Below are 13,329 nucleotides of genomic sequence, written 5' to 3' on the forward strand. Positions count from 1 at the left end.
CTCTGTGAAGAATTTCTTAGTAACATCCAGCTTAAACCTCCCCTGGCACAGCTTGCGACTGTGTCTGCTTGTTCTGGTGCTGGTTGCCCGGGAGAAGAGACCAGCCCCTGCCTGTCTACAACTTCCCTTCAGGTAGTTGTAGAGAGCAATAAGGTTTCCCTTGAGCCTCCTCTTCTCCAGGCTAAGTAATCCCAGCTCCCTCAACCTCTCCTCATCTTGCAGCAGGTGGACTTAGGTTTAAAGGATGTTATTTACAAACACAAATCAATTCCTCACCACCATCATATTTTGCAAGTGTCACAAATTTTAGTTGTGGGCAATGTTTTCCTTTAGCTTCCAAACAGAAGATAGCAGAATGCAAGTGTCAGTAGGATCATGAAAGGCTGCCTAACTACAGGACTGTGTAGATACAAATACAGGCTTTCTTCTGTAAATCAGGAGTCATTCTGAACATGTCACACTGGTGATTTGGCGGTCTCTCTTTCCAGAAAACCTCTAACCACAAGTGTTCTTTTAGCTGTAATGCAGAACTAGGCTTAAACCCAAACAGTTCAGAGAGCTTCTGTACAGCAGAAAAGCACTGATGTAAATTCAGAAAGGCAAAGGAGAGTTTTCACTTCAGATATATTAGTATGAATGGCAATTGGTGCCTTACTAAACTTTATGTCACTTCTTTGATTTAGTCTGGATACCATCTAACTGCTTTAATCACAGGCAATGTGTAAGAAGCAAAGCTGGACCATTTCAGAAATAAATACTTGTCAAAGGAAATCAACAAATTCATCAATGAATGAGGAGAAATTTTCAACACAACATATGTAAACTGAAATGCAAACCAACATACCTCAAGGAGGGATAGGGGAACTTTTTGAATAGCGCCAATCTTGTTGAAATGGACACTTGGCTCTTCCTAGGAAGCATTGCATTGCACCAGCACAAGATGACATAGGCTATGCTAATTATTGCTCAGTATTTATAAGATACTTTGAAGACTGACAGTGCTATTACCTGTTAATGACACTTGATACTGTGCTTCCAAAACTAATCCATAAAATATGGAGCACTTGTTTGTTTACAGCACTGTAGAAGAACAATTACACATAATTTAACAGGCTGCTCACAGTACAGGTCAGATCAGCTCCTTAACAGGCTTAACTCATGTACTGGCTTTTTAGAATAGCTTTAATGCTGCACATTAATGAATATGGCTTTAAAAAGAAAAAGTACTAACCCTGTAGAGAGGGTGGCATTTGTCCTTGAAACATGGTGCCAAACGAGCATAGATCTGCAGGCTATAGTAATAACTTGCCAGCTGGAGAGATAATGCAGAATGTAATTGCTTTTCAAAGCATTTATTGGCATCTACCACCTAGGAGAAAGAGAGCGTTAATTTAGATGAAAGAATTAGCAAGCATACAACATGAGGTGCACAAAGTTTCTAAAAAGCTACTTGCTGTGATTTAGAAACAGCTCTATGTTTTTCCAGAATCAGTAACCTACACACAGATAATTCTACATTATGATGTTTTCATTCTCCTTGCACAGGCGCCTAACCAAAATTATTCTACAAATAAAGTTTTGCTGCTTATATACCAGGATATTATTATCCATATTGCAGAGCTACATTAGAACCATCAGTCAAGTGTGGCCCAACACTATTTTAAGAAATTTTGTCTTTTTGCCAGTGCCATACTCATAAACCAGTCCAATGGCAATTGTTCAGTATTTCTTTTAAATACACAAACCCAACCTATAAAAATATGCATTTAAATTAATTCAAAGACTTAGATTTTTAAATCCTATGGACATTTCATTTTCTTATGAAATTTTCAAATGCTATGAATAATCTTCCCTGGAAAAAAAAAACCCACTGTCAACATACCTGTGGCAGTGCAAGTAGATAGGCAAGAGACAAGGCCATATCATTTGGTAAAGCATCACTTGCCAGTTGTAGCAGAACTGCAACAAATAGGAAGTGAAAATAAAGCTTTGATTACTGACCCATCTATAGCCTTGACAGTTAGGAAATGAAATGTTTTCAGTGTAGCCACAATTTATTAGACACTACCTGGAAGCAACTCTATACATACTTAATTAGACACTTATCGGTACAATCCAGAAATAGATAATACGTAATTAAGCTGCAGCAAAGCTTTACCTTGACTTCCAGGCAAAGTGTTTGATGCATTAACCAAGCAAGAATGAGACTGTGCAATAACAGATGCCAAACAAAGCCAATAAAATATCACCTGTACTGATTCACAACAAGTAAATCTTTTGCTTGTAAAATCAAAGCAGTAATGTAATGTTGTAGATGTTCAGATACGAGCCAGATGAATGGTACAAAATGTCTTCTCTTCAAGCCTGAGCTCTAATTCACTTATCAATTAACACAACAAACCATATTAAATAACTGTATCTCAATAAAGAAAATAAAATTATGCAAGTGTTACAGGAATTTTAAGCAACAGTGAAACACAAAAAACAGGTCCTGCCACATACTGTCGACAGAAATAATCAGCACAACACAGTCAACATTATTTCATCAATACTTCTGATATAACTGACAAAAATTACATGCTTTTCCTACACTATAGATACTGCACTTTATTTTTTCTTTTAAAAATCCCTATATTTTACAGTAGAGAAATAGAAGGCAATACAATGTGAGCATCCAAGATTTGTAAATTAGAAACAAGTTCTCCCCTTCACGCAGTTATCTCCTTCTGTACTAAAGTCAAGCATCACTGAGGTTGCTATGGAAGTGTTAAGAAACAATCACAGATCAAGAATTCTTGTGATATATTTAATATTCCATTTTGGGGGTAGAGAATATAAATTATGAGTTCCAGGGATAACTTCAAAAATCTTATGATAGTTGGACCAGAAATTGAATAAGGAATATAAAGTATACAAGCAAAATAACATTACAGCTTCTTTTTCTTCAGAGATCTTACTATTATTACTACTACTACTACTATTATAATCAGTAGAAGACATCTTCCAGTAACTTGGATCTTTCTTTTAAGAGAGTCTCAAATATTTATATTCCCACATTACACAAACTACTCTTGAGGGTAAGCTGGCAAGAAACAATTACTTTACACACACAGGCCCCTAGTGAATACTTTGTTCCACATAATGCTTTATATATAAAAGCTTAAATGACCAATTACAATTTTCAGATTATCATTATTTGGTCATGAGCATGAATTGCACTTACATGGTGGCCCTCAGCCAGATACAACCCCCAAATTTCTATGTGGCAAGTCACCACAAGGATTGTCTACATGGCAATACATCACAGCTACTGGAAATACTAGCCTGTCCAACAATGCCTGTGCTCTATGCTTCAAATAGTTTATCCTACTAGTTTCATGCTGCTGACAGGTTGCTTCCACCATATTCAAAATAATCTGGATCTGTCCAAGCAAAGATAATAGGACTCTGGATATATATAATACTAAAAACTTGATTAATTATATTTTTGAACGGTTATCTCCTACTCTGAGCATAAGCAAAGTTACTTTACATACTCTTATAACCAGCATAAGCTAAACAGAAAAAAATGGGGGGAAGGAAGAAGAATTTGGACTCTGCCCTCTTCTTTTCTCTGGAAAACTGATTGCAAAGCCTTGGGAATACATAATATATTGTAGGTTCTCTTCCAGCTGAACATCCCCAGCATGGTAACTACCACACTAGCAAAAATTTGTCTTCACCCATTAGAGGGCGACCATTACAAAACACACAGCACCAATACATGGCCAGAAAACATGATTTTATTCATGCTCTTGCATGAAGTTCATCATACAGACATCCCTGTTGCCAGTATGTACTTAAGAAAGAACTTTCTCTACTGTCATCCATTCTGAGAAATAAACATCCTCTACAGTGACTCAATACATTTTCTGTATGTTTCTGTGCAGATGTGCTCACGTATCCATATATAGATATCTCTTTTACATACACATAGAAGAAGAATAATGCATACAGTTTTCTTCTCCCAGTGAAGCCCTGTGGAAATTTTCTGACATCTAACAGGGCTAAGTTCAAATCACAAGGTATGGGAATAAACAGGAATAGTCCTGTCCTCTTAATACATCTTTACAAAGCCTACCAGAACTTAAATTCCTGCATATAGTTGCACAAGTATGATGATATCCATTTCAGACCACTACCCTAACTGAAATTTGCCAGAGGGATTAAATATTACAGAGTTGACAAACCAGAAGCATAGGCAGCAACAAGCAATGAGCCAATGCTGCTGTCCCACAAGCAATACTTAAGGAAAACACAAAAAGGGACCTTCACCATGCTAGAAAAGAGGTTGAAAGTACTGATTACAAAGTATTCTTGCATTAAGAAAGCATGAAAGGGACAAAATGTGACTTCATGCCCATTTACACAAGCCACTGCCCACCTTTTCTGATTCACCATGTTATTATATTACAACTGTACAGTTTTTCTGCATGAACTTCAAAACTACTGCATCATATACTTGTAAAACAAATATGCTGGGTTTACAAAACATTTTAAATCAAACTTTTTTCATGTTGTGAGTGATTTAATATACTCATTTTTCATGGAAGGACTTACCACAGAGTTAAATATAAACACAGATATCTACTTTCAAAAGATATTAACAGCATGTAAATATTTAAACAGTTCATTTCTTAAACCAGCAGGAGAGAAAAGGAAAGATGAACAATCGCAGGTGGTTTTGTTTGGCCATTTAAATATCTGTACATGGTAGTATTCAGGAAACCTCCAACAATTTTTCCCACCACAACATCTATACATTTGCCAACCCCAAATATCCTGCTTATTAAAAGTCAGATTTCTACTTTTTTATTGAGCAACTCCTTTAAAAACTACCACTTCTCTTGACAACTCTGCAGTTGCTTCTGTCAAGACTACTTACTTACCAATGTGCTGAACTGGATCACAACTCATACAAAATATCTACTGCATGTACAGATACTCAAACCCATCCACAGACTCATACAGGAGTGAATACACACATACCCATACCTTCTGTAGTAGGTAGCAGGTCTTTTCCCTCGCTCTTTGTTTCTGTCAGCTTCTCTGTTCTCAGCAGTACTTCTGCAAAGCTTTCCAAAGAATTGTTCTGGTAGGTGCCATAGCTGTTTTCAGACTAGAAGTAAAATAAGGTAACTGACACATGTGCACTATGCCCTGCAGTTACATTTAGCTCACTTGCATGAGATGCAATGTTGGTTCCTGCATTTGCTTTCCTTTTGGTTTAATTGGTTTTTTTCACCTATTATTTCCTACTAAAATTTCAAGTCACACAAATAATGCAAAATCCTTACTTTGATTTAATTTTAAAATATTAGCAGAAAATTAACATTTCAGAATGCTGTAACTGAAACTTACTTCTCTGACATATGGATCAGCAATCAGAGATTCATAAAAGGGATGACAGCCTTGTTTTTCCACAGTGGCATTTTCTCCAGGCCCATTTTTTAATACATCATCATCTTGGCCCTGTAGAGAGAGAATAGTTGAACCTACTTGTAAAAAATGTCATTAAAAAAAATCTGTAACTGCTGCTCAGACCAGAACTAACTGTAAATGAAAACATCACTGAATTCAAAGGAGAGCAAACTAGGAGCCATCTTACATAAAGAATGAGGTCCAGCATTCTTAAAAAAAGAGTAGTATCAGGAAAAGCTAGTATCATAAACATAGAAACATCACTGGAATAGAGAAGGTAGAAAAGAGAAACAGAAGAGGAAGAGCTTTGAATACAAGATGACAGCATTTAGAGTGAGCCTCATGGTGCCTTCTCCCCCAAAGTTCTAAGTTCTGTCAAATTTCAATTGTGCCTTCTCACACTGTGCTAAGAAAGCAGGAAAAAACATACTACAAAACAGGAAAAGGAAACAGCTTTAGACACCTCCTTTCAACTGTTTCTTGATGTCTCTAACTCATTTTTTGATATGAGATGCTCAGTTAAGACGTATCTACAAATGAGCAAAGCTTTTATGCTATGTAACAGCGAATGTGTAAACGCCTGGAAATACACCAGTAATTCCTTACATGCAATGGTCGAAGATAAGTTAGTGATCTCTTCCACCACTGTCCATCGCTGACAGCATGCAGCATGGCTTTTGTAGTCATAGTTGTGTTAGACAATACCTTCATGGTTTTTGATGTCGTCCAGTACAACAAATCAGCAGATTGGCTAGAGGAGACACTGGTTTCATCCTGTGAGCATATCCACAACACACAAGGGCAAGTATTAGATTCATGCTTTAATTAGGCTAATGACCTAAAGCCAAATGCATTAGAGTTCAGGAACATTCTGTTAATAAAATATTTTAGTAATCATTAACTCAAGCAGCAGCTGTGGTGAAAGCCAACAAATGACAAGTTAAAAGTGATTTAGGAGTTTCAACCTAACACGAATAGCAGTGATTAGCAGAAAGTTTTGCCCCTTACTCAGTTACAATCTCATTGCTACAGATACCAGGTTTTAATTTAAAAGTTTGCATTGGTAATGCTTTACATAGTTGTTGAATGCTTCTGTTTAAATAATGATATCTCTCTACAAATTATTAGACTGAACACTCTAAAAATTAATCTTCAATAATTCAAGAAAGCTGACAGTAGAGACATTTTTTTTAGTTGTACAGAGGTAGCATTAATTAAGTTGAATTCTCACTAGCAGAAAATGGTGAAGAGATGCAAACATTCACCTCTAGGCCAGCTGAAGAAGTATAACCAAGATTTGAAATTCTGCAGTTGGCACTTACAAGACACTAAATATAGCAAACCAAAAAGGAGGGGAGAAAATAATTAAATAAATAAAATCCAAGACCTCAACCTATTCTCAGTCCCAAACAGCTTCTGAAATACATGTGCAGATACATCCACACATTATCCTGAAATTCATCTTCACTCCATCTCAAAAAATTCACATGTAAGTCATTTCTTAAAAGCAGAAAACATGTTCCAAAAATGGAGCTCTTCCTCATGTAAAGCATTTAAATAATATCCAGAACATCTGTGTTAGTAGATCTGTGCCATTCCAGCCCTGAAAAGTTTGTGTCAATTACACACTTTATGAAGCTTACATGTTGGACATCAATATATATTTAGCATGCTAATGTAAACACAGTCTTCAGCAACAGAAAAATATACATATTTGCCATCATGTAGTAAACCTCAATGGCTTTATAGTCACTGTTTCTCCCTAACAACTTTATTATTCATTTTTCCATGCATATAGAAAAAATCCAACCTGTGTAACTACAACTCACTAACTCATGACAAAATTTCAGACATCAGACCAAAAGATGCCAAGTTATGCTCAAGTGAATTATGTCCAACCACAACCTCGGTGACTAAACATGTTAGCTTCAGTAAGGTGGAATGTCTATGTCTTTTCACTAACTTCTACTGAAGTTTGCAGTGAATCACTGCCTCATGCTGACCCATTATCTTTCCATTAAAGCTTCACCATTCCACCCCCCACCCCGGCCCCAGCTCTTGTCTGAAATTGTATTCTACATTTCACAGATGCACCACTCATGAACTGACTGACTGCAGTGGAAATTTCAGCTCTTACTTCACTGAATGAAGAGCATGCCAAGTACAACTCTGAAAAGTAAAAAGCAACAGAGAGCCTAGGTCTGGTGACTTAGGAGGTTGAGAAGAATATCTTGTGTCTACATGTTTTAAAGCTTTTGTATTGAGTACAAAAGCTTTTTGTAATTTACTTTAAATGTTTTATATAGGATACTAAAATTTCTCTCTCTGAGTCCATTTTCAAGCAGATACTGCAGGAAACCTAATCTATTCTTCATGAGGCAAAAATAAAAGAAAACCAAATCAAATAGAATGGTGGGGGGGAGGAAATAATCTCCCTCCCTCCAAGCTCTGAACTGCATTTGGGCACAACATATTTTTTTATAAAAATTCTTCTTCAGTAGTGTGAAAACTAATGGACTATCCTGTATGCTGGTGTGTAACCCTCTACAGCTCTATCACTATCAGATTAATTCTATTGAGATTTTCTAAAAAGAATTTCAGCTGTTAATAGCCAATGGTTTTTTTCTGCACAAATAAGAATTCTGTTTGCTGAAAAGCCATTCCTCTGCATACCTGGAACAGAAACACTTTCAGGCTATAATTTTTTGCTATCCTCAGTCAATCTCTCAAAAATTAAATTATTTGTTAAAGATTGCTGGAGATCCCATCTTAAAAAAACAACTTTAATTGCATCCTTTAATTGTATCTTCAGGACAAAGTTACAGTTTCAGGCTTTTGAGGGGTGCTCAGGAGGAAAGTGTTTCATAGAATCACACAGAATCACAGAATCACCAAGGTTGGAAGAGACCTCAAAGATCATCAAGTCCAACCTGTCACCACAGACACCATGACTAAACCATGGCACCAAGTGCCACATCCATTCCCTTCTTGAACACCTCCAGGGATGGTGACTCCACATTTCCTTACATTATTTGAGATATCCTTTACAAAAAGTAATTCTGATTAAAACAAACAAACAAACAAACAAAATTGGCAACAAACCAAATAATTTACTAATTCTAAATTAGCATCTTAAAGTTGTATGAATCCAACAAATTCTGAATTATCAGGATACTCTAAAATAACAACCAAAATATTTTTATATATACGTGCATGTATTAATATCATTCCAAGCAGTCTTACACAAGGACAAATAACAAAGCAAACCCTTTTTAAAATAAGCCACAGAAGTAACAGTAATAAATCAGAACACCTGCAACATGAATTTACTTTTTTTTTTTGCCTATAATGACAATTAGTCAAGGTGCAAGGATTAAAACATGCACTGTATATACCTCACAGATTATAAAGGAAATTAAGTGAGTTGGAAGAGATTCTGTTCATAAGACAAAACATCAAGCATTAGTTTCCCTTTTTTTTCCCTTTTCAGTACTTCAATTTGAAACCAGAAACTTAAAATAGTCTATTTTGCCTAAGCAGTCATGTTTATTCTACATTTATATGTTGTGCCTTGGAGGGTATTGTTTGTTGGGGGTTTTTTAGTGGGTTGGTTGGTTTGTCTGGGGGCTTGTTTGATTTTGGAGTTTTTTTAAGTACTGTATGTTACAGCTAATGAACCAGATGCACTGAAAATTCCCATCCTTCAAAGGTAAACTAGAACCTAGGTAAAAGACTATGAAAAATATTCAAGACAACACTAAAATTCAGATTTCACTGGATGTCTAAACTTCTATTAGTGTAACATCACTGGAATCAAAAAAGCAAACCAGCCTTAAACATATACAATGCATCTGATTCAACTGCTTAAACATGGACATTCATGTCTGCAATATATGCCAGTAATTAAGATAACTGCTTAACACTTGTAGATCTGACAGAGCCCCTAGCCATTTTGGGTCAGTAGCTAAAGGACAGGAGGATAACTTAGAACATCTCAAATTGTTGATTTCTGTGATTAAGTAACTGAATCAAGTAACTAACACTTGATTAATTGGATTATTCTCTATGCACCGCTGACTGGATCTCAGTGACTATGACAGGATTTTAAATAGCATGCATACAGAGTTCCACAGTGAGACTTTTCTCCTCTAGATAAGAGTTCAGTGACACTGTAAATGAACATGATTCTTTCAGGAGGAATTACAGGTACCTTTTCCTACGGGAGACTTCTAACTTAGTTATTAGAGAAGTAAAACCAGCACACTTACTATACCACATAAAACAACTCCAGTTTATCTCAAAATAAATCATTTTATAAATAAATAAAAATCACAACTATTTGAAATAGCAGCTAGAACATTATTTTTGCCCTGAGGTTCTGAAGACATCAGGTGAAAGAGTTCCCAGTGTGTGCCACATAAATACAACATTCCCTAATCATTTCTTACCATCAGTGATAAAAATGTATGATATACTAATATAATGTACACAAATGTTTTAGAAGATCCTGTCTTTTCCAAGATAAAGTGCTTGGGGAAAATGAAAAAGCAAAGAAGATGATAATTATCTGTTAATCTGAAACTTTCTTTTCTTCAAGCAACATTTAAGAAAATCATTCCTATGTTTCAAAGATGCCCTCCTCTAGAAATTACGTCTGTCTGCCAAAGAGTTTGTGCTCAGAAACTGGAAACTGTTAAGTTTTTCTTGCATTGATGTGCCACTTTACAGTAATAAAGTTTTCATATCTAGTTATATAAAAGATGGTTTTATTTAGAACTGATGTAATGCATGTTCTAAGTACTATACAGATTTAACAAAGACAGAGCTCATTTACAAAACATCTCTAACATTTCAGACGCCTGTAACAAAAGAAGTGTTATACAGTGACTAAATTCTTGACTGTTTCCACCTGTCACTGAAAGAAATGAAAGAAGATGTAAGTTCCTATTAAATCAACACATGGAAGAACAAAAAGGAAAAAATACTGAACATGTAGATCTCATTTCAGAGTGTCACACTCTGAAATAAGACATATACACACACACACATATGTATGTATATATAAACTATACACAAAATATGAATGAGTGGTTTGGAGTTTTTAGCTATATGGTGTTAAATAAACCAAAGTCAAATACTAGTGTGTTCCATCTACAGCTGTCATTACTCGAAATTCTAAGAGGGTATAACAACATTAAGGTAGATGCAACTCAGATATCTTTGCTCAAAATGTCAGACTATGAGACATGAACCACCTTTTTGCTTCCTTTCTCTATTCTTTCCTTTATTCTTGCTCCCTTCCTGCCCTGAAATCTGTTTACCTTGAGAAAGACATAATTAAATAGAAAACACGGGAAAGAATCAATTAAACTTAGAATTTTACACTCTGAAAAGGATGAAAAGTAAATTCCTGTTCTAGTCAAGTAATTACGTCTTTAAAGAGAACGTTCTTGTAATTGTACATGCACAGAATTCAATTTATTGAAGTAATAAATATGACAAATAGAGAAATAATAATAGCCAATTTTTTCATGCTGCCCTGTCCCTATTTCTCCACAAAACATTCGATGTTCCTTCTAATCTTACACATAAAATAATATTGCATGCAATATACAAAAGTTTTACCATGGCAAAGAAGCCATGAACTTCATGATGCACAGAATAAAGGGGGAAAATAAATTTAACTCTAAACATTTTTACACTAAATATGTAGCTCAGCTTTATTTTCAAATGTTTTGCCCTGCAGATGAGACAGATGAAAAATCAAACCAACATTAATGCATATTATAATGTTAAGTTATGTTGTACTTTCCTCTTCTGTCTCTGGGTTGTTTGTTTTTTTTCCTATGGTACTAAGACTGTATCACAAGAAACATCACTGTTTCTTGTGATGCAGTGAAAAATCAGAGCAGACTAACTGCCAATACATAAACAAAGCCTTGAACTTAAAACAATCTACGAACAGAAATTAGTAAGTGTCCTTCATGTTGTAATAGGAAGATACTGCTAAAATCTCAAATTCAGCTCTTCAGCAAATCATTACCACTTTAAAAGCTTTTTAAAGCTTACCTCTGTATCCTTATTAATCAGTCCTGAGCTATTTGCATTCTCACTTCCGTCTGAAGGAAGAAATCTGTAATTCACAGCCTGATAAAGCATCTATAAACACACAGAAAAAAATATACCTTACCAGTCAAATAATCTAATCAAATGTAAGGATTATGGAAGATTGTTAATTGACAGTTTGGTTTATATAGTGCCAAATGTTTGTTTGACTTTAAATACTTATTCTAGGTATAAGCATATGAGATGAGGAAATAAGTTTTTGTTTCAGTTCCACAAAGATTGCAATAGTGTTTAAACTCATAATTGTACCCACCTCTCTGAAATTTGAGTGCTTTCATGATTAAAAAAGAAAGAACAATTAATAGCTTGTAGGAGCTAGACTTTATTTCAAGTCCTTTGTAGCATTCTATTCTGATGTTATCCTATAAATGAGGCAGCACAATTTGCCTTACGTTGCCTGTATTTCTCATGCACATTACCATATAAATAATTTTGTAAGAGAAAGGCCATGCACTTGTAGTTGCCTTAGACTGCATAAGCACTGTAGCCATTGATCCCTTCTACCTCATTCTTCAGAGTGCAAGCTAAGATGGTCTTATTACACAAAGATAAATCTGTGAACGTTGTGAACTTAGACAATTAACCCTTAAGCAAATCATAGTGCATAGGCCGAGCCACAATTACACTGAACAGGAATTTAACATTTTGACAACCTAAATCATTGAGCTGCAGTTTCAAATACAACTTCTCAAAGGGTTTTCTGTGTCATCTTGCCATAACTTATATTTAAATGCTACAATTACGTGTTCTTACATATAAAGTACGATCAGCTGAACACCTGAGAAGGAATTCCACTAAGTCAGTCATTGCACAGCTAATAAAGACGGCTCAGAGTCTATTGTAGCTGTTAAAGCCATTACACAGTAGAAAACAGTAAGAAAAGAATGTTATTGTATATTGGGTAGAGATTATAAAAATGTAAGAATAAACCCTTAATAGACATTTATGTGAGCACTAAATGAACCTGAATTAAAAAGTATAAACACCTGGAAAACACTGGAAAAAATTAATTACATTTGCAGAGAAAATGATACTTAAATCAGGAAATAAATGAACAAGTTAAAAGTACTAGGAGAGAATAAAATTGAACTTGGAGTTGAGAAGCCAATTCATCATATAAAAATGCTTATTGAAAGACTTAAATTTGTTAAAACACAACAATGAAAGCAGAAAACCAGAGTACAATAAATATAAACTTCTTGGGGGATGGAACTTAAAGGAACAAACTTTAAAATACGCCCATGGCCCCTTTGCTTTGGTAATCAGTGAATTTGCATGAAAAGTTTCAGAAACACCTACCTGGGTTTGCAGTGAACTGCTCACTCCTAACAACGCCTCTATGGCACTTGGGGGACAGTGTGTCAGAGCAAAAGCCATGAGTTCCTGACGCGCACCCAAATCCTGGTAGCCTTCTGATTGTCCAAGCTGACTGCATACTTCCCAGCTTTTAGAATAACCTACAAGAGAATATAAAATGTACTTCTGAGGTTGCCAAGCTTCACAAGTTATAGCAGGATGCTGCCTAATTCTTACTGGACAAGTCAAAAGAAGACATGTGGTGTTCTTGATGACATTTACTATCCCCTGAGAAAGGAAGTATACATAGTCCCCATTTATGTGGCTGTTGAAAAAAAAAAAAAACACACACAAAAAAACAAAAACAAAAACAAAAAAAAAGAAATCAACCAATTGATCACAAACTACATCCAGTTGGAAGACACCTAACCAGGGGCCATCCAGTGC

General features: G+C 35.4%; 1 protein-coding gene across 1 annotated transcript in view; it reads right to left on the reverse strand.

Moving 5' to 3' along the window:
• Nucleotides 1–13,329, reverse strand: part of NBAS (NBAS subunit of NRZ tethering complex) — a 151,576-nt gene that overhangs the window by 74,716 nt on the left and 63,531 nt on the right. The window contains exons 34-40 of the mRNA XM_009909471.2: nucleotides 12,886–13,043; nucleotides 11,530–11,619; nucleotides 6,067–6,234; nucleotides 5,401–5,511; nucleotides 5,035–5,158; nucleotides 1,883–1,959; nucleotides 1,232–1,369 (exon numbers count right to left, since the gene is read on the reverse strand). Coding sequence (XP_009907773.2) covers nucleotides 1,232–1,369; nucleotides 1,883–1,959; nucleotides 5,035–5,158; nucleotides 5,401–5,511; nucleotides 6,067–6,234; nucleotides 11,530–11,619; nucleotides 12,886–13,043 — 866 coding nt within the window. The remainder of the gene's footprint in view (nucleotides 1–1,231; nucleotides 1,370–1,882; nucleotides 1,960–5,034; nucleotides 5,159–5,400; nucleotides 5,512–6,066; nucleotides 6,235–11,529; nucleotides 11,620–12,885; nucleotides 13,044–13,329) is intronic.

This window comes from Dryobates pubescens, chromosome 3, assembly GCF_014839835.1.
Source record: "Dryobates pubescens isolate bDryPub1 chromosome 3, bDryPub1.pri, whole genome shotgun sequence".
NCBI classification, from domain to species: Eukaryota; Metazoa; Chordata; class Aves; order Piciformes; family Picidae; genus Dryobates; species Dryobates pubescens.